The 21,652-nt window shown below is 42.1% G+C and overlaps 2 protein-coding genes across 11 annotated transcripts in view; one reads left to right on the top strand and one right to left on the bottom strand.

The window, feature by feature from the left end:
- The first annotated feature begins 9,166 nt into the window (after positions 1–9,166).
- The window catches only part of IDUA (alpha-L-iduronidase), a 44,185-nt gene continuing 31,699 nt past the window's right edge, over positions 9,167–21,652 (top strand). For 2 of the 3 annotated variants that reach the window (XR_009963044.1, XM_062609760.1), the window contains exons 1-2: positions 9,167–9,326; positions 11,955–12,095. Coding sequence is in view for 2 of the 3 variants with exons in the window: in XM_062609760.1 (XP_062465744.1) it covers positions 9,205–9,326; positions 11,955–12,095 (263 nt within the window). In the remaining variant the exon portion in view is untranslated. The remainder of the gene's footprint in view (positions 9,327–11,954; positions 12,096–21,652) is intronic. The other variant, XM_062609759.1, reaches the window with a different exon arrangement.
- SLC26A1 (solute carrier family 26 member 1) overlaps positions 13,762–21,652 on the bottom strand; it is a 36,106-nt gene continuing 28,215 nt past the window's right edge. For 3 of the 8 annotated variants that reach the window (XM_062609753.1, XM_062609754.1, XM_062609751.1), the window contains 3 exons: positions 20,157–20,321; positions 18,454–19,104; positions 13,762–17,050 (listed from right to left, as the gene is read on the bottom strand). In XM_062609753.1, coding sequence (XP_062465737.1) covers positions 15,530–17,050; positions 18,454–19,104; positions 20,157–20,276 — 2,292 coding nt within the window. In that variant the 5' untranslated portion in view covers positions 20,277–20,321 and the 3' untranslated portion in view covers positions 13,762–15,529. Of the gene's footprint in view, positions 17,051–18,453; positions 19,602–20,156; positions 20,322–21,652 lie in introns of all 8 variants that reach the window. The other 5 variants (XM_062609750.1, XM_062609757.1, XM_062609758.1 and 2 more) reach the window with 3 other exon arrangements.

Below are 21,652 nucleotides of genomic sequence, written 5' to 3'. Positions count from 1 at the left end.
GACTTAGATGAACAATGAGAAGAAATAATGAGAAGAATTTGCTTCTTCTTAAGGAGAAAACTGTGAGGAAAAACATAACAATTCCTTTGCAGGCCTCCAGAGGCTGTGCAGCAGGTCCTATATTAGCTTTGTCTGCTACATTCTTTAGGGCATTGTAGCTATAATACTGTACATTTGTATTTGAGCTCATGACTCATCTATATGAATATCTAATGAAATAAAGTTGGTGCAAAACATATGATAGTAATGAGCAATAAAGTTGGGCATCAGAGTGCTGTAACGAATAACTGTGAGCAGTCCGTAGCACGTAAAGAGCATCTTAAATCAGTCTGCATTACCTGCATAAGGAGGAATGTAAATATGCAGTCATAATCAAAGCTGAAGCATGCATTGAGCTGGAATGTGCAGAGCAGACCAGCAGATTTGAACTGTCATTCATACATACTACAAAAGATGTAGCATTTTTGAATCAGTAGTGGTGAAGAAGGTAAGTATAAATTGGCAGGATATCCCTTGGCTTCAGGGGTGCAAATTCAGTTGTAAAGTTCCAGGACCACAAACGCAAATATTAAAGGAAAATATGATGAATAGCAAGAAGTTACAAGAAACAGCAGCTGTGATCCGCTGGACATCACAGCAGGTTGATGTCATGTCAAACATCGGCACCAAGACAGGCAAGAGAGCGTCAGTACTTGTCTAACGTATTTGCATTGTCAGTGAGCTGCAGCTTGATGAGGAAGAGCAAAGGGTGAAATTCCCTGCGTAGACCCATGAGGAATGAGCAGCAATGACAGCTAGCATCTGCTGGAACTAAAATGTGACTGGATCAAGCAATAGGACTCCCTTGTTTAGAGATGGCCAGAAGCCTTGCAATTCATACAGTGCTGAAGTTTAAAAGACGAGACACATTTTTTTGCAAAGACACCTCATTTTTCTTGGGCACCTCTATGGCCAGTAGAAATTTTTCAAGTATTCTAATTTGTGGTTTTTTTAAAGTGATTTGTCTTGAAAAGAAAATTATTTATTTTGGGAGGGGAAAAAAAATAAATTAAAAGCCAGTCTGACAATCACCTCTAGATTTTACTGACTTAGTTGCCTGTACCCACAGAAAACTTCGTTACTTGTAACATAGAAAACTGTCAAAGAGATTACCAAGCTCTATTTTGTTTCTCTTGTTTCTACAATTTGTTTCATACTTCCACTTTTAAGCCAAAATTCCAATGACTCTGAAGAAATTCTAATTAGTATAAGAATTATTTGCCAAAGAAGAAGGTCTGAAAATAGAGGTTCCAGTGATGCTCCTTTGCATTACCTTTCCTTCCCCTCAAATGATCCTTTCTCACTTGTTTGGTCAGACAGAAACTGTGAGGAGCAACACTGAAATCTAGAACCAGCAAAATGTATCCTATGAAATTAAATGAAATCACCATGTAGAAAAATGAGAACACAGGATGTCATCACTCCAAGGAGACATGTTTGCAGACAGCAACCTCTGATTGACAGATACAGTCAAATACAGCCAGGAAAGTTGACTCATCTGACAAGGGGAATATGTATCTATGTGTTTAAGTGTGTGCATGTGTATAAATTTTTACTTATCATGTTGATAGGTTGGGAAGGCCCTAAAAGTGCAAGGTGTACTTGAAACTGATGCACTGTGCTAATCTAAATCCTCTGACCCTGTATGATTGGATATATCTGCATTATAGCATGTAATGGCACAGAAGCATATGCCCATAAAGTCCAAACTGAGCGTGCAACATTCCTGTCTACTGAGCTTTAACAGCTTTGGGCTTTGGAGGAAAGCAGTTGCACTACAGTTCAAGGAGCTTACCAGTTCGTTTTCAGAAAGCAGTAAAATCGAGATGTCTAAACGTTCAAAAGAATTCACAAGGTGTTTTAATACATCGTTTGATCTTCAAAAATTGCCAGTTTTAGCATGTATTATTTTAAGAGTTCTGTTCTTTGAAAATGAGTACTCAAGTTAAATTGTGCACTTCCACTTCACCATTGTACAAATGGGAAAACCTTGCCTGGGATTTTTTTCCCATGAATCATCTACCCACAAGTACAATCTACACCTTCTTCTTGTACTGAAACCTGTGGGCAAGCATACCAGCAATCTTTCAAGCAACCTAATAAGTACCTCTTGCTTTAGCCTGGGTACCACTATGTACAGGTAATTTTCAGGACTTGTTTCTCTCATTCTGTATCAGGATAAGCATGAATATAAGTCTAAGATGCAAATCCCAAGCTTTTCACATGAGTGCACTGTGTGTTTCAGCAGGCTTCTCATAACATCACAAAAAGCCCCTAGAGAGCACTGTATAAAATGGTGGACAGCTGGCAAGAGGCCGTTGCCTTGGTCATTGCTCTTTTAGAAGATAGATGGGCTTCCTGGGGATCCTGTATGAAATGCTGAGATGAATATCCCAACACTATCATTTCAAATGGCAATGAAATGGGAAGGTTATCACGAACTGTCACCATTTATTTATGGTTTGTGTACAACTGTAATCACAGGTAAATCTGTGAAGATACGAGGACTGCTATGAGTCTAATCCAGGCAGCACAGGAGAGGGGATATGCCTGAGAATTGAACGCAAATACCTAAGAGACCTTTGGGGAGCGCAGGGGAGAAGCACTGCCACTTCACAGCCAGCCCTTGTTCAACCCTAGAGGAAGAAGGGCACAGACTTGTTCCTGTTTTGCAAGGCAATAGGCCTGCAAAGCTGCTCAACAGCTGAAGATGTTGACATCTCTTACCTTCTCTCCTGCTGTTTCCCTACCAGATGATGCTTAAACACTTGGAGAGTGCAAAAAGACTTTTTACCAGCCTTCTATAGTGCACTGTCAAGCCCACAGTAAGACACTACAAGTGTTTGTTATCCCCTACTCAGCTTCAGAGAAGGGACTGTTAGTGTTACTGCTTGATGGAGAGAATGGTGTAGACCCATGACACAAAAATGTTTCAAGTCCTGCACTGCTCAGGACATGTCTTAGCATAGCTCCCTTCCTAATGCACTAGCTTTAAACCTTCCCAAAACAAAGTAAAACAAATTAATAAATCATTACGCAAAGTATTTCCAGTGGCTTTTCTGAACTTTACTCCTTCAGTTTATAAGTATCACTTAATGGCCTGTTACTCTCCTCTGTTCTGCAGTTCATGACTAAAATAGAAACGCTACAAAGCTGCAGGGAAGATACTGATGGACAGCTCTGCAAATTGCTCCAGTTGAACCATAAAACTGTCAAACAAATGATGCATGTTGGTTGTGATGGCCCTATGCCTCCCAGAAATAAAGTGAATCTCTAATGGAAGACTTTGCTAAGGAATTAAATATTAAGTAGTGCTTATCCAAGATGGATATCAAAGGGATTAGAGACAAACCACAGGTTTGTAGTTTTTTGTTGGTAGAACAAAAGCTAGAGCATTTATTCCTGACCTTCGGGTTTTTGACTGATTCTGAGCAAGACACACCTACTAGTGAGATGATCATATGGCAAACATCTTTATTCTTTGTTTTGCAAGCGGTAGTGGCCCAATGCTCTTAGTTTTCTTTACCTGTTTCATAAAGCACAATTATAGAAGAGTGCTTATGTTCTCTATTATTGACAGGGTTCCTAACTGGAAGATCTTCTAGCAGGTTGCCTCATGAGCTCAAGTGATAGCCACAGAAGGTATAAGGCTACATAGAAATTAAGGCTATACTTGGTGTCGAAGTGGCAAATAGCTTTGTAAGAGAGATACAATTTTGAATACAGTTGGGTTGACTTTTTATACAAAATAAGCTAGCAGAGGGAAAGTCAGACAGACATTTGCTCCTCAGCTCAAGAATACTGCAACTAGGAAAGGACCGCAAGGGTAAGTATACGCCATGTGTAATCCTGCCTGACCCAGGAGGTTCCCTGTTGCAAAGGACTGGCAAACTGGGACTCACCTCTAAGAAACTGCAGAGTGGCTTGGTTCTGATTGCTGATACATAATTCCTCTGGCTGCAGCTTCATCTTCCTTTTGATGCCTTCAGTCCCTGCTGGTTTTGTATGCTAAAAGAGTTCACAGCCAAAATTCAGGCAACAGCATTACACCCTGGAGGCTCAGGTACGAATGGCAATCTGGCATTGTGACTTGTCTCTGAAAGGGGATTTTCCTAAATTCTCCAGGGCTGCTTATACTGTGGCTTAGCTCAAGTATCTTAATGCTCTGGAAGAGCAGCAGGGCCCAAGCTGAGTTCTAGAGAGGGTTCCATACACGGTACTGGAGACATTGCCTTTATCCTCACTGGCAGCCAAGGTTTCTGCAGGAGCATTCTTGTTTTCTCCAAACTCTATTTTCTGAGAACACCCAAGGAAGGTGTTAAGCAGGAAGTGGAAGTGCAAACTCAAGTGGCATCTGAGAACCCACAGGCCAATAGGTGGGGAGCATAAATTCTGCTCTTGGAGGTGGGAAGAAACAACAGACAGGTATCTGGATTTTTTTTTTTTTTGGTGATAACTAAGTCCTAATAATGATGAGGCATTCCAGGGCCTGAGACAGCCGTTGCTTCTTGGATAACTGCACATTCCCACATGGTTGCTGCTGGTCTTTGGGCAGGTGGACCGAACAGTCTCTGTTTAAAGTCACATCTCATGCAGTCTAACCAGGGCTCCTACTACAAGGGCTGGTCCTCCTCTTCTTCTCTGTCACTGCTTATCTGCTTCTGCTGTTTCCCATGTGTCATGTCTGACAGCCAGGCAGCTGAAGAGAGGAAAATTCAGCTGGCTGGGTGGGAAGCAACTCTTTTTTTTTGGGTCAGTTTGTTTTCTTCTGGGTTGGCAAGCAGCAGAGATGTGGCACTGCATGGTTCTGGCACCTCGTAGTTCGCAACAGTGAAAGCACAGGGACAGGTGTGGGAGAGAATGAGACCAGACTTGACTCAACAGCCTGCTGTTAGGATGAAGAAGGCACAGTACAAAATTGTGCTCCAATTCATGTATCTTAGTAACTTCTATAGCATGGGCAGCCTTTGTAAAAAGCTAGCTCTCCAGTGATGCTGCCATTTGCAGTAGTCCAGCAAGACATACACACTCACCTTCACCACCTACTTGCTGCCATGCTTGCAATTGTTGGCACCTTACTAAAGGTATCTGTTGATCAGACATATGTGTCTCACATTTGCAGTCTTACCAGCAATGCAGCATGTACCACAGTGCTTCTTTTCTTATGGAAGGCTTGTTTTTAAAACTCAGTTTATGCCAGTGTTGGAGCTATTCCCCAGGACCTGGTGGGCTTTGTGAGCCTGGGATTTGCTTCCTCCTCCTCATTGATTCATTCCCAGCCCTTGGGATGACTACACACTGGATGTAGCCTGCAGCTCATTGTTGCCTTTCCTCTCAAGTCTTATCTTGCTTCAAGGCCTGCAGTACCTCTAGCACTAGGTTTCTGCCCGCAGGCTGTGCAGATTGCAGACATAGCATCTGAACCTCTGATGGTGATTGCCATTGCTTTTCTACAAAGCAGCTGTTATCAGCCCCAGCTAGAAATGGAATGTGGTACATTGGTGCTCTCCTCTGAGGCACTGAAATCTTGAAGGACCCTGGGCATACCCTAGAGTTGCATGGTCACCCATTTTGGATTAGCAAGGGTTGGTGAGTTAAGTAGAAAACATCTGGTGCTTTATGCCCCTGTGTAGGGTGGGATGTGTCATTTCCACCCAGGGGTTTCAGATTTTTCAGTGCCTGCTACTTTCCTGGTGCCATATCATAATTTTTGTCCAACTCTCACTTTTTGTCTAGAGATACAATGCTGACGAGTTTTACAAGTGTTATACGGCTTTTGCAGTAGACTTTCTGGCAATGCTGTTGCTAATATACAGTGTAGTCTGGGTAGACGCAAACAGCCAGACTCAGACTGATTAAAATATTTCTCAGCCCTTCACAAGTGCTTTCCTTCTCATTACTTAGTTTACCTAAGATGTGATTAGGAGGTCTTGTTATCACCTCTGTGGAATACAATGAATTTAACCAGTATTGTGGGTATTCTTGCAATTCTAGACACCAACTGTGTGCATATCTTTAATATCCCAAAGCTAGATACATTCAAGGACAGGATTTGACACCTCCCTGTATTGGTGATATCTGTCATTCTACCCTGGCTTTCACCCAGGTGTATATTGGATAGGGTTGCTCAGTAAATCCATTCCCATTTTTCCAGGGCATGGCTCTTATTAGTCAGATGTGACCTCCTAACCCATCTTGATTCAACATGACTAAAGGGCCTTGCTGTGCTGCAGTTCAGCACTGTACATCTACTCTTGTCTTCAGATATAAACTGATACATATAATTTTGTCATTACCAGTATTAGGCCAAGGGCTTTACGTTAACCTAACAGTGTGTTGTCTTAGGGTTTGTCTTGGCTGATATGGTTTTAGCTGTGGTAATGATTATTTGGTGGTCAGGTGACTGTTTTCTACAATTTTCAAGCTTATCTTGGTGGATACCACCAAGGGTAGAATGTGGGAGAGCACAGCAAGAGCCAGCTGCTCCCTGAGGCTGCGGGAGCTAAGGGGGCTAACACAGCCATTAACGGCCTGATCAGCTCCATCTACTGCCTCTGAACAGAGGAGCAGGACACGCACTTGTAGGGACCTGCTATGATTGCATTGGTTGTCTCAAACATTTGGCTGACACTGCATGGTAAGGAAGTTGTCGTTGGAAAAGAGGCTCTGTGGAGGTGGGGCAGTACTTCTCTGAGCCAACTTCCCTCTGTGCAACTGAAACTTATATCTGCACCAAGAAAAATGTCACCCCAACAGAGGGAGCTTCAAGACCACAACAGACCCCAATGATCCCACTAATTTTTGGAAGATTCTAGAAGGCTAATGTTAGAATTAGCATGTTACCATCACCTTATTTTACATAGTGGGTGTAAGCCAGAAGAAAAGGACTATAAGAAAGGTGGTCTCTTGCTGACTCCAGACCCTCCATGGTGGCAGAACCAACACTGGATCCTGGACTGGTGATCACTCCTCTTTTCTTCTTTCTCTGCTTTCCTTCTTTTCTCTGCTTTTCTCTTCCTAGATACCAAAATGGTATACAAGTTTTGTTACAATAACTGAAACTGTCTCTGCTGGATGTCACAAAGATGTAGCTGAAAGCGAGACTCTGGCCTGTTCTTTTTACTTCACTTTTCTGTTTTACTCAGTGAAGCCTATTCTGTACTTATGCACAAAGACTTTGTAATGTTCATACAGAGTAAACATGAAGTTAGAAAGAAAAAAGCACAACTTTCTCTCATCATCACCCATGCCTTTTGATAGGCAAAAGTGTGAATGTCCCAAACCATACAGAGGGCCATGAGGTTTCAGAATAGCCCAACTGTCAGAAGCTTGATTCTGAATATGAGGAGGAAAACATGCCTACAAGGATGGAAGAGAAAGGATTCATGCCTGTGTAAGGAGCAGGCAGAACCCTCCTCAGTTAGCTTTCATTGGAGATGTTGTGCTAGGCAACAAAATAATTTTGGTAGCAATGTACCAGCAGAAGAAGCTGCATGGCCTGAGAAGTGCCCATCAGAAGTTTTGCATCTAGCTGTAGGAGGGAACCACACTGTCTGCAACTGCCTGATTCTGTATGTGCACTGAATCTGAAAAGGTAAATCTGATTTATGCTCTGTCAGCACCTTTCTTTTGCCTAAGTTGGAATAGGTAAAGACCAGAAGGGAAACTCAGATTCTGTGGTCTAACAGTAGTAGTACTGTATGCTGCCATTCAAAGAACATTGACTGTTGGATCTTCTTCAGCAGTTAGTACCGTTTGCATGGTACTAAGCAAGTGGTCAAGGTCGAATCACTTGTAGCTGGGCAAAAGCAAATCTTTGAGCTATGGTTACAGATTCCAGATGCTCCCAGCTGCTACAAGATTTGTGTCAGCTTCTGTTTTGCACCTGATTCAGGAGGCAATACTTATTATCTCTATATCTGTTTGTAATGTGTCTGTTGACTTACCATTTGTCGTAATGCTTGGTAAAAAGAATTCAACAGACACTTTTTTTTTTTTTTTTTTTTTGCGAATTAGAATTAAATTGTTTGCATTTGGTCTGACAGCAAGTTTTGGAAATCTGCGATGCTGATTGTGTAATATCAGTGATGCAACTCAACAAATTAACAAATACAGGTTTGGAAGTCTTTCCAGAAACAGAAAGGTACAAGATTTATACATTTTCACTTGTTTATTCCTCAGGACATGGATTGTAACTAAAGTTTTGTGTGGGCTGTGGAGAAGCAGAGACAAACATAACCATGAAATCCTCTAGGAAACTCAGAATGGCTGCTCTTTCAGTCCTCAGATATACATCATAAGAAATAAGCATTTAGAAAGTCCATCTACAGCGCCTCTGTTATCAGATGCATTTAAAGCCCTTTGCCATACTAAGATCAACAAACGTGTTTATACTGAAGAAGCAGACATAGTTTGAATTCTGTTAAAGCGCTTTTTCAGGGAAGGCTGTTCACCCGCACTACTGTGCGACGCTACTTCTTACAGGCCTGTCAACTTAGAGCACGAGGACGTGACAATAGACAAGACAATACTCCCCTCCTGTGGTACCCAAGAGAAACGCATCAGCGACATCTGCACGCCGTGCCGCAACTGCAGGGAAGTAACTCCTGCTCACTGGCCACCACCACCGCACCAACCAACCAAAGCACCAGACACCTGGGCTTCAGGCGAAGACGTTACTAATTTTTACACGTCCTTTTCTTTTTTACAGGAGTGGGTAAGGATAGGATAGGGTAGGATAGGATAGGACAAGGGAGAATGGCTTTAAGCTGACAGAGAATCGGTTTAGGTTGGATATACGAAATAAATCTTCACTGTGAGAGTAGTGAAGCACTGCAACAGGTTACCCAAGAAGTGGTAAGTGCTCCATCCCTGGCAGTGTTCAAGGCCAGGCTGGACAGAGCCTTGGCTGACACAGTCTAGTGTGAGGTGTCCCTGCCCATGGCAGGAAGGCTGGACCCAGACAATTTCCAAAGTCCTTTCCAACCCAAACCACCCTACGACTCGGCGGGTCTACGGAACTACCCGAGCAGCGCTTCCGCCGGCGAGCTGCCCGCCCTCACCGCTGCCTTTGGGGGCGGGACCCGTCGTGGGCGGGAGCCGCTATTCCTGTCGCGTCCGTGGCGCGTCGGTAGCAGGCGCCGGCGTCTCCTGACCCGGCCCGCCATGGCGCTGGTGCTTTGGGTGGCCGTGCAGCTTGGCGCCGGCTCTGCGGCGTACGTGGTGTCCGTGGATGCCCGGCGAGCCGAGCGGCCCCTGCCGCACTTCTGGAGGAGCACTGGCTTCTGGTAAGCGCGCAGCCCTGCCGCCGGCCAGAGCAGCCGGGGTGGAGCCGGGTGCCTCTAGCCCTCTTCCAGCAGAGGGTCTCCAGGGAGTGCGAACGAGGCCCCTCTGAAGCAGCCTGGGCCCTTCCCGGCCTTCTGGTGTGGGGTCAGGGGTCCGGCACCTCGCCGCCCTTCGCTGCGCACCCTGTGCTGTGTTACATATGTGGAGCTGGACAAGGGACTGGACAGAGAGTGAAAACAAAGCAGACCACAAGACAGGGCCGGTCGCCAACCCCCCTCTGACTTGCGCCCTTGCTTCTAGTGCAAGGTCATGTGAAGTCCTTCCCCTTCCCCAGCACAGTACATATGGTGATACTCGGCACTCATTCCCTTTCCTTTTCGTAGTTTCCACTGTCACAGCCCCTACGTAGGCCAGGGCGAAGCTTCCCTGCCTGTCAGTTGTAGGAGTTTGTTCTTGCAGGACACTTCGAAGCATGCACCATCTTCCTGATGTGGCCAGTGAGTCAGGGAGCATGCACAAATCTCACCTCCACGGCTTCATACCCTTGTAGTGCTTTGTGTCTCAGAGGAAGCCCTGTCTTGCTTATCTAACTGGGGTTGAGCGGCCTTCAAGTTTTGTGGGATAAACGAAGGCTTCTGGCAGGCTTAAAAGCAAAAGATGATATCTTCCTCAGCCATGTTCATATCTTACTCTAAACTAGTCATGAATTCTTTCATTTAGACATACAGTGGACAAAATAACAGTTGCAGGAAGAAGAGTTACATCAGGGATAGAGGAATCTGCAGTGTGTGCTTTGGATGAAAAAGACTCTGCACTTTTTTTTTGTGTAATGCATAAGGATAGCCAAAGACAGAAGTTGACAAATTTTCCATTAATTTTCCATGTCAGTGGGAAAACAGAAATGTTTGGGCTGTCTGGATTATTTTTTTTTTCCCTTTGGCTGTTTCATTTTTTGTTTTAATACTTGTAATGTTAGGAAACATTAGTGAAAAACTGTCTTAAAGAATAGTATGTTTTGCCCATTTAAACTGCAGCCTAAGAAACACCTGAGATTTTAATTGTGTGAAAGAAACTTTGGAAAACTGCAAGCATGAAAAGCATGTGAGGGGAAGGTGGAGGACGAGCAGCAGAGGCAGGGGCTCTCCATGTGTCAGCAGCTGTTCAGTTATGATACCTGGCCAGCACTGGTATTTCTCAAGGTAGGATCCCAGCTCTTTTGAAGGCTCACACTGTAACACAGCTATGTGCCAGTTGTGAAAACTTCTTTTCTAGTCATGGTTTCAGACAGTTGAGCAAAGGCACAGCCATGGATCAGTAGTTGATAAAATCTGTGAGCAAGGCTTAAACAAGTGGGAGTAAGTTCTCTTGGATGGGCACTTTCTACTCAGAACAGGAAAGGACAGATGCTGGTGCTACCACTAACAAAACACACTCTTCTACCAGCTTTCTTTTGTATCTCATCTTGGTTTCAGCTAGATTTCTCTATCGCTTAGAGTGAATTTCAGAGTCTACTAAGCAAAAATATGTGAATGCAATATGCCTTGACTTTTGTCTTTGCCACCACTTGAACTGAGGCAGATTTGAATCCCTCAAAACCTGACAGTTAACATTGTCTTTACTGGAACAATTTAAAAACCCCATATAGCTGATACATTTTTAGTATGAGTGGAATTGGTAACTTCTTGGTCTCGCTTGTGTGACTTGAAGCAATCTCAGGGAGATATTTTTAAGTGCCTTGAACATGGCCAAATAATATGTAGGCTGTGAGGGTCTCATTCTGCTTCTTACAAGTGTAGCTTCCACAGCAGAGCAAGAATTGATGTTGTTACATGGACTTCAGCAGGAAGATCAAGTCCCTATTTGTCTTACTACAGACTCCAGCAAGTATGACTTGCACTCCAAAGCCTAAAAAACCCTGAGGTCCTTTATCATTAGTTACTCAGAGACAAGATGACTGCCACTGTATGGCTTCTTCAGGCCGCTGCTGCCCAAGGTTGCTATCTGTGTAGGAATGATTGCATGTAATACTTCCCTTTGAGCATGGCAATGAGATGGGCTGGAGTTGTGTTCTGCTTTGCCAAAGTACATGCAGAGCCAACTAGCCCCACATAGCCTGCAAACCCATTTTGCTCTGTCACTATTCAGCCTGTAGAAGAGAAGCTGCGTGGAGACCTCATAGCAGCTTTCTGGTATCTGAAGGGGGCCTACAAGAGTGCTAGAGAGGGACTCTTCATCAGGGACTGTAGTGATAGGGCAAGGGGTAATGGGTTTAAATTTGAACAGGAGAAGCTCAGGTTAGATATGAGGAGAAAGTTCTTTACTGTGAGGGTGGTGAGACACTGGAACTGGTTGCCCAGAGAGCTGGTGAATGCTCCATCCCTGTCAGTGTTCAAGGCCAGGTTGGACAAAGTCTTAGGCAACATGGTCTAGTGTGAGGTGTCCCTGTTAAGATAATCTTAAGGTCCTTTCCAACCGTAACCATTCTGTGATTCTATGTTAGACAGTGCTTCTCAAGCCTGGGATGATCTTTGGTGGTATAGGGACCTAGCATAGCTGTCCTTGGATACCCAGTGGAGGTACTAGTTAACGTTGCAATGTGTTGTTTCTTTTCTGTTCTTCCTTCCCTGAAGCCCTCCTTTACCTCACAGCCGTGCTGATCTATTTGACCTGAGCAAAGACCAAGAGATCAACCTTGCCTACATTTCTTCTGTTCCACATGGTGGCATTGAACAAGTTCGAATTCATTGGTTATTGGAATTAGTTGCTCTCAGGTAAGCAAACACCTTTTTCTTTATTCCAAGTTATCCTGTTATTTCACCACCTGTGAAAGTATAGCACAAAGCAAACTGTTTTGAAGAACTGCTAGTTTTATTTTTCAACCAAAACTACACATTTACCTCTAGGTCATGTGACACAGGAACATTCATTCATGGTTATGGGGGAGCCAAAAGTGTGTGTCATGGACTGGACAATTCCCTGGTTGTTGGCTACCAGTGCTGGTAAATACAGACATTTTGGCACCTAGACCACACATTCTGGCCATGCTGCACTAGTCATCAGGAGAATTTGAGGTGAAAATTCCCAGCTCTTTGCCCAGCTCCATAGGACCCACACAGTCCACAAGTTAAGAACCCTTTCCTATTCTTACGTAGCAGTACTAAAGTTTGTTGGATACATGATTTATACAAGGCACCACAGTGAACAAAAATATAGTCAATCTACCTGATGGATATAACTTTTCCTAAGAGGCATATAATGATTTTATTTCAACATTAGTATTAACCTAGTTGGAATTACAAGCCTATCCCCAGCTTCTCTCCAAGTCACAGTACCTAGTTCCTGGTAAAATAGGAGAGAAGAGAATCAGGAGGTTTTAACATCTTCAGTCTTCATACACTTAATCTTTGTGTAAAGCAGTATAGCAAACATAAATGTGCTAGAAAAAAACCCTTGCCTTTTTAGTTACCTTTTACATACTCCTTAGAAATAATTTACAATCTCCCAGCATCACCACATAATAGCACTGAAAGCTGTTCTCTACTGTGTTTGACATTGTCCTACACAAACAAGTTAATTGTTAGCCAGCTCTGCCAATGAAACAGAAACATAAAATTGTTTTTATGGTTTCTTCTGGTCTAGTGTGTCTTCCTAGTAAGAGTCTTAAACCTTACCCCCACTCTTATGCATTGCCAAGTTTCTCTGCTTGGGTATCCTTTGGTACCATTCTTACAATAAATATGATGAAAAAGAGACTTCTGACATTCAATTTGTCAGCCTGCTGGATAAGAGAGAGGCAGCCTCTCCTCACTTTTCTGCGCAGACTGTTGGAAGGATACACGTTCATTAGCACTGGAATCTCTTTTTTTCTTCCCCTCTGTCTTTTAAAATGAGAGTCATCTAGAGTTAAGGCTGTTTTTGTGCTTTTTTTCCTTTATATTCTAGGGTGATTGCTTGATCTATGAAGGTAAAAGAACTCTAGATTGCTAGGATATGTGTTTTTTGTACTGAAACAATTTTATTTGGCTTCCAACAACAGCTTGCTTTGGCTTAACAGGCTAAGAGTGTCTATATTGACATTGTCTGGCAGTAACGCCTGCAAACCCAATTCCTCATGCTAGGCCCTAACAGGACCTTAAAAGAGATATTCCCTGATCAAAGAATTGTTACAAAGAGAAGTGAACACAAAGCAATACTTTTTCTTGGGCTCTGCCCATTTGCTTGTTTAACAGAGAGAAGCTAGTTATACCATGTCAATGATTTAAAGAATAGTAGAATTAGAATCTTTTATGGCAGAAAAATGCTGCCCATCTTCAGTCATTTCTGTCAGGTTTTACTGCTCTGGCAGTACTAATGGCATGCAGCTGATTGATAGGCTTTTTTGTAATGGGTGCATGAAAGTGTCAGCATTGAGTCACCTAATTTTGTGTTATTCTCAAAACCTGTGAAGAGGTTTTTTATTTTGTCTTTTACTTTAACAAAGTATTTGTTCTTGAGAGCCAGACAGGCTGTAGGGCACCTGGAGAGCCTCAGTTTGAGTGTTGTTTCATTCAGTGACCTGAAAAGTTGGAATAAACAATTCACATGCTATGTTGACCTGACTTGTTATTTTAGATGGCACAGTAGAGAAATGGCTTTTGCATACATGGAACCTATTCTAGAGTCTGCTGTTTGTAAGAGGCACAGCTGTGGTAGAATTCCCTTCTGTTCTTGCTGCTGTGTATGAACCCAGCCATGAGTAAGGAGAAATAGGGCAGCTTTCATACCTTTTGTGCAGGTAATTGCAAGTTTGAGTAGGAGAGACTATATTCTGCCAATGCTGTAGGCTGTAACACTGAGTACTAACTGTGTTACAATCCAAATCTAAATATATGCATATTTGTAGAGGGAGAACATGTATATGTAACAGCACAACTGACTCTGGGGGTATCATTTGACACAAAGCAGAATGAACAACAGTTAATGCAAATTATGATAGAAAGTAACCCAGCCCTGTAAAACATGGTTTAGTGGACCTCAAATCAGAGAATAATATAATAGAAGGAAAAAAAAAAAAATCTGTATTATGTACAAACAGTGGTGGAATTTTTTCTTTCCTTGGCCCAGGTATGCTACTGTAAATCTTCATTAGCACTTTGTTAGAGAAGACCAGCCAGGCAGTTCTGACTGACCCATCAATCCCCTTTTAGTCAGATAACAGATTTACCTTCCCATCCCACCCTCTTTTCTCCTGTTTCTGTTTGCACCCAGGCAGGCAGTGGTAGTTAAAAAACATGCTAAGATGAATCACAGTTCTAAGATTTTATGTTTGATAGTCCTCATTTTTCCCTGGAGTTGCATGTGCCCACCAAAGGCAACTTATTTTTACAGGATGGTACAACGACGTGGGTAACTGTGTGACTGCCAGATAAAACCATTAATTTTTCTGTTTATCCCCTTACTAGTTAAAAAAGTTACAAAATTGTGCAGCAGAGTCATGCTTCTTCCAGCATCATTAAGGGTTTCACAACTTTTAGTAACTAATTACTGCAAATGGAAGCCAATGGCACAAGTGACTCCAGCAGTAATTTTTGGAAATGATGGTTTTGAGATGAACCAGTGACGGATCATGGTTTCTTCTTTGGCAGGTTGTGTAAGCCTATGTAATCAAGGTGGCGAGACATGCTACATTCCACAGCATTTTATGCATTTTATTTGTATTTAAATAGTGGGAGTTGTTCAGGAGCACACCTAGAATACTGGAAGGGGCAAGACCTTGCAAGACGGAATTTAAACTGTTAGGTGTCCAAGATGCTGGATTAATTGCATTTTCATGGAAATGGTTTAGCTCTCCTAAAACACACCAGCCATCGAAATGCTGTCAACTGGCACTGGGCAGACCTTCCAGCACGGGAGCCTCCTGGCGTGTATGCTGAGTCGCACGCATTCATGGCACAAGGGGGCAGTCAATCCCAAACTGCCGTATTGCACACCACCTGCATTTTAAAGTGAAGGTGCAGATAATACAATCCAACCTGTTCCATCCTGGTCCTCCACTGCATCCCCAGTGGCTGTTCTGTGTGGCATCTGACAAACAGCAGACCTCTTCAGGGAAGAGTGGCTTGTATGCCCATTGCTGTACATAGCGAACAGTGTGTCTGATAATTTAATTATTGCAAGCTGCCCCTTTCTGTCCCTTTTGTAGTGAGTCGTTAGGGAAGACACAGGATTAAACTGAGCAATCTTCTGGAAGCTTTTGGTCTTTTGCAAACTGTACAGCATTATGTATACTGTAGAACAGCATTTCCTGCATACTTCCAAAATCTTTCCCAAAGTAACCTCCTCTTTTCAGAGAGTCTATCACTGAGGGATTGCAGCAAGCCAGGAGAACAGAAATGTTTAAGACCTTGTAGTCTTTCAGGATTTCCTTTAGAGTATTAACTCCAGTGGTGTCCAAAAACAAGATGGATGAGCAATCTACAACAAGAGCTTGGAAGTCAGTTTGCTTAGGAACTAGTTGCAGAGTGGTTTCTCCAGTGCCCAGTCCATTAGCAGTTGTGTGATCTCCCTTTTTCAGATGCCGCTTTTCCTTCTTCTCATATTTCTTCCTTCTAGCAACTTCGAGGTTAGGATCCAAGTTAGTCAATCTGTACAGAGACTTGAGGAAGTAGTCTTTATTTGCATAGTAAAGTGGGGCCTCAAAACGGAATATTTTGATCTTTGGAACAGAACAGAGATTTTCATATTCTAAATCATCCTCATAAAAGTTGGTGTCTTGGATCTGACCAAGCAGGGCTGTCCGTGGCCTCTGTGTCCGGACAATGATGCATAACAGGGAGAAAACAATGCCAACCAACAGCCCTATTTCTGTGCTAATCAAGGCAGAGGCAGACATGGTAACAATCCAAACAAATGTGTCCACCTTATTCATATGGTACCGGGATGGCACATCTCGGAACTTCCTCAGGGCTCCTCGGAGGCTGACAATGATGATACAAGCCAGGACACACTTCTGCAAGGAGTAGAAGAGAGGTGCCAAGAAAAGCAGCACCAGCAAAACCACCATTGCACTAATTACTCCAGAGACTTGAGTCTGGCAGCCTGTAGATGTTTTGACCAGTGTTTTTGCCAGAGCTGCACTGGTTGCAAAAGAGTGGAAGAAAGAAGGAATGATGTTGCAGAACCCCACGGCAAACATTTCCTGATTGGCTTTGATAGAGTAAGCATATTTCTTTGCACACATTTCAGAAAGGGATACAGTGAAGACGAAGCTGACTATGGCAAGAGGCAAAGCATCTACAGCGACTCTGAGCATTAAGTTGAAAGGTGGTACCTTGGGAGGAATAAATCCAGTAGGAATAGCTCCAGAAACACTGGACGCATACACTTCATTTAACTTCCCATAGTGTGACACCAGTGTTGCCACAACAATAACTACTAGCTCTGTGGGGAGAGGAAATTTCAGCTTATGCTTATACCGATCTCCCAGTTCCTTAGCAGTAACCAGCACCAGGATACAAATAGCACTTGTGATAACATCACAAATATTAGCCTGAGAAATGTTCCGGAAAACATTAATCCAGGTAATAACAAGCATCCCATACCCTTGGCTACGTGGGATTTTTATTCCAATGAGATACTTCACTTGAGCTGTTAAAATGGTTAAGGAAGCACCAGTTGCAAAGCCATCTAGAACAGCCTCAGATAGGTACATAGATATGAAACCCAGACGAAAGATTCCCATTAGAACCTGAGGAGACACAAAAAAACAAACAAACGAATAAAACAGATGAGCCTTAAATGGTTCTGCAAATAATTACATGAAGATGGAAGAGAGCTGGCTGGAGGCAGATAGCATTTGACAATTTTGAGTCCCAAAACATTATTCTTGATGTTTCCAGTCTGCTTTTAAAACGTGTGATTCCTTCTACTGTTGTGGGGTACGACAAACCCAAGAAGCGAATGAGGAGTTTGAGGCAGGGTCAGTCGAGCATTTTTCTGAAGTGAGTCCTCTGAAGTGACTAGTCTGAATTTTATTTCCAGTGTAAAAATCAGTGGATCAAAAAATCCTTCTGTTATACCAAAGCCAATTTTCCTTTTATTTTCCCTGTCTTAAAGTGAATAAAGTTAAACCTTAATGGCCATTCTTTTGTAAAGAGAACTAGAATGACAACAGCTAAGGGTTGTGCCAACTTGAATAAGAACAGCTAAGTGCCTACTTTATTGGCACTGAAGTGGCTGTTATATAAAACAGCTTGTAATTTTAGCCCTGTGAACAGAAGGGAAAGTGAAGTACTGACAGTCTTTGTGGCATGCCTAAGGTCAGAAGTGTCAGAAGAAATCACAAACTTTCCCAAGATACTGTGCATAACTAGTTGCCTTGTCTTCCCTTGATGACTGTGGAAAGTACAGCTTCACAAGGGCACTTTGGTATTCATAAATGTGACCTTAATAAAAAGGAAGATACCTAGCTCTTTCTTAATTAATCTATAACTATAAATATATACAGTTACTAGGTAAGTATGTTTGTCATGCTTTCTTCTGTGTTCTCATGTTACCTTTGTGATAGGCAGCATATTGGTAAATCTCAAAAAGTCCAGCACAGGTATTGTCTGAAAAGTAGGTTGGTTAGTCAATCTGTTTACTCTCTTGTCCTTTCTGCTTCTGAATTAGCTTGGGCAGCAGTTCCGTAGAACATCTTAAACACTAGCAAAACACAGCAGCACATTCTGAACCTGTGTAGATGTAGATGAGTGGGTCTGCACCTTTAATAAAGTGTCTAGAAACGAGAGTTATTTCTCCATTGTTGAAGTACACAGCTACCTGCGAGTTTCCCTCATGGTGAGATCTGTATTGGATTCATGGTCCCACAAAGGCAGCAAGACCAAGATGCAGCAGAGTATCAAAACAGTATTAATGGTCTTGCAGAAGACTTTTTTTTTTTACCTGTGCCTGCTTATAGCCAAGGAAACTGCCTACCTCATGCATTTTCTGAGTTGCCTACGGTTAAGCTTCCTGAAGGAAACAGTTCAGGGTCATTCAAGTGAACTGGTGTTGCATCTCTCATTGAAAGAGAGTCAAAGCAAAGCTTAAGCCCTGCAAAGAAGCTTTAGGAACTTCATACCTTGCCTTTGGATGTCAGCAAGAACTTACCTGATACACTCCAGCTACAAATGTCAAGGCTGTAGCGATGCCAATAGCATAGCATTCTTTCCCACATTCAGCATTCATCCCTGCAATTGTGAGGTTGAAGGCAGTTGTGTTGGACTGAGTGTCATTCTGTAGAGAGCCGTCCCCCAAGGATGGTGAGGCATCATCATTCAAGTCAAACCCAGCCAAGAGAAGTTCTCGGTCCACAACTTGTCCTACCATTAAGCTTATCAAGCTGAAAATGCCAACTGAGACATGACGGGATGTGCCCATTAAGAAATAGATGATGTTGGCAAAGAATGATGTGTACAGACTATAAATGGGCTTCAGACCTGCCAGCAGTGAGTATGCAATTGCTTGGGGCACCAAAATGATGCCAATCACTAAGCCAGACATAACGTCCCCCCAAATGTACTCTTTGCACTTGTATTTGGGAAGCCATTGTAAAACAGGAAGGAAGTCCATGAGAAAGTTCTTCAGTTTCTGTGGAGTGCAGGAGCAGCTCTTCCTCAGTTTAGCTAGCATGACTTGTTTCCTGTTAATCTTGACATGAGTCTTTCTTTCCATGAGAACACAGGCAGAAGTGGTGTTTTCCATCCTGGTGGCCTCAAGTGGTCTTTCCATTGTCCCAGTGTTTACTTCATGTATGTGTTCCTGCAGTATGAAGGAAATGTGTGTTAGGTTGCAAGTCATGAAGCTTTCCTAGCACAGATGCTTAATGCTAAAAGTCTGTCACCTGATTGTGCTTTTAAGGAAGCACCATCCCAACAGGAACACCACCACAGGGCTCCAGTGACGCATAAGAAATAAATCTGTAGATTGATGCTTTCTTGCAGACATTTAAGAATGCATTCGATTGAATCCGATTTGTTATACTACAAAAAAATCTGAGTTAAATTAATAATTTCTTTGTACAACAAGTATTTCCAGCGGCTCTTCCAAATACACCATTATAGAGGTCTCTGTGGTCAAAGACAGCACTTAATGATATGAAATAAACATACATTAGTGAGGTACGCTATGGACTTTCTAATAGTGCATCTAGTAGTCATTGATGTAGAGCTCATGTGTGATATAGTGATTTGTCACTGCAGGTGTCCTCAATGCACAGGAGAAAAAAATTGCTAGTAGAACCTATAAAGCAGAGTTTTCTGAAGAGCAACAGTTTAGATTTATGCAAAAATTTGTACACAACCATTGATGTACTCTTAGAAACTGCTACATAACACAAACCTATTGAATTGCAGGTTGTTATGATGTGCCTAATTAGTAAGCATCTCCTCACAGCTACCACTTTGGGAGCATATGGACCATGCACCATGATGGAATCTGTTACCATCTCAGGAGAGTGCTGCGTGTTAGTGTTTTCAGGTTTAAACCCATAGTTACCCTAGCTTTGCCTCCGGCATCTACGATACAACAAATAATCCTGTGGGCAGCAGAGCAAGCACAACAGTGTTTTCTGTGGTTCTCCTGCATGTCAGTTTTCTGATACATAAAGACTGGCAAAAATTGTGTTCTTCAGATGCAGGTGCTTTTGGTGTCTGTTGCCTCTATGAACACAACTGTTTTCACCAGACTCAATCTCTGCATTTTTACTCAGTTGTCAAATAAAGTTGATATTAGCTTAATGTATTCATAAATCATTTAGGGGTAGGTGGGGACATGACTGAGAGGAAGAACAGTGTAACATGCAAGTACCCTACCTTAAACAGTCTAAAAATAAAAGTAGGAGCAGGAAGGTGGAAAATGTCAAAAAGATTATGCCAAGTGGCAAATCGTGTCTTCTGGTTTGCAGTGGAAAGAAAGAAGAGACTTCCAAGCATGGATGCTCATGTGTAAGCACTGAGACATAAGGAAGACTCGCTGACCTAGAAGAAGAGAATATGTGCTAGTACAACAGTATGCAAAATCTCTAGGAAAGAACTTCTGAAGTCCCAGTGTCATACAGCCAGGATCTCTGTAACAAAGATTTTGGTGCCAGGTGTGACATTCCAGTATAATGTCAAAGCTTGTCTTCACTTACAAATAAAAACTGTTTCTTCCTCCTTTTAGTATCTACAACAGAAGACATATCTATCCATTTCCTAAAACTTGAAGTATACTCACTGGCACAGTATTCTATTTTAATTATTTTAACACTCAATAAGAGGTTTAGACTCCAGTGACAGAAGTCATCATTCTCTGTGTAAATTTCATACTTTTTTGTTGTTCTTGTTGATAAGAAGAGTATTTTGATTTGTTAATGTTTGGTAACGCCCAGTTAAAGTGTAGAATTCCAAACTGAGGAAAAACAAAGGTCTTATGAGTCCACCTGGAAACATAATTGATATGCAAAAGAATAGATGTCCAACAGCCTGCAAGTTTTTTGATCTGTAGCCCTCCAAATATGAAATGGCTTATTATAAAGTCTGCTGTCTATCCTGCTGAGATTTTTTTTTTTTAAGATTTTACCAAATACCTTTTGCCAGCAAATTTTAAATGATAAGAAGATACATATCTGTAATTAGTGCAGAAGTCTTCAACAAGTTTGCAGGTATTATTGTAAATGACACAACATGATTTCTAAGGCCATGCAAAGTTTAACCACAACTTGAAACAGGATGTTTAGGTGTTCTAGGTACATAATTCATAATTTAGTAAAAGGCAGAAAAGAGATTCTTTTCTTGTTAGAATTGCATAGACTGACTGTTCAAGTTGAAAATGAACTGCATAGTAGTCTAAATATATTTTTTAAAATCAGTAGATTTCTATCCATCCCTGTTACATTAAACAGTTTTCAGCTCCCACAGTATAATTTTCTTCATAAGTAAGGTTTATTTCCATCATAAGTGAAAATTAATTACAATTTAATTTATTATTTAGAAAGACTGATGCCTATTTGTTATCGGCAATGCCAAATTTACTTTAGACTCTAATGTATTGTGTGGTTATGCTAGGCAAGATCTGTTTGGACAGGAAATAGGTTGGATCTAATCTTTGTTAGAACACAAAGGTGAGAAAAAATAAAAAAAGTTACGACAGTAAGTTAAATATCTAAGAGATTATAATTATAAAGTCTATCAAATACAGAAAGCTAGCAGCTGTAATAAAGACACTAATTTTTCAGATGGAAAAAACTGCAACACTTCTGTCTTACCTAATTTAGTTTGGAGAATAAGAGGCTTGTGCTTCAGGACAGCAAGTCCTGTTTGAATGCCAC

Source organism: Pezoporus occidentalis, unplaced genomic scaffold (genome assembly GCF_034315485.1).
Source record: "Pezoporus occidentalis ecotype Australia unplaced genomic scaffold, CSIRO_AGI_Poc_V1 ctg140, whole genome shotgun sequence".
NCBI lineage: Eukaryota > Metazoa > Chordata > Aves > Psittaciformes > Psittacidae > Pezoporus > Pezoporus occidentalis.
Note: the sequence above shows the minus strand (reverse complement) of the source record. Positions and strands in the feature narration are given on the sequence as shown.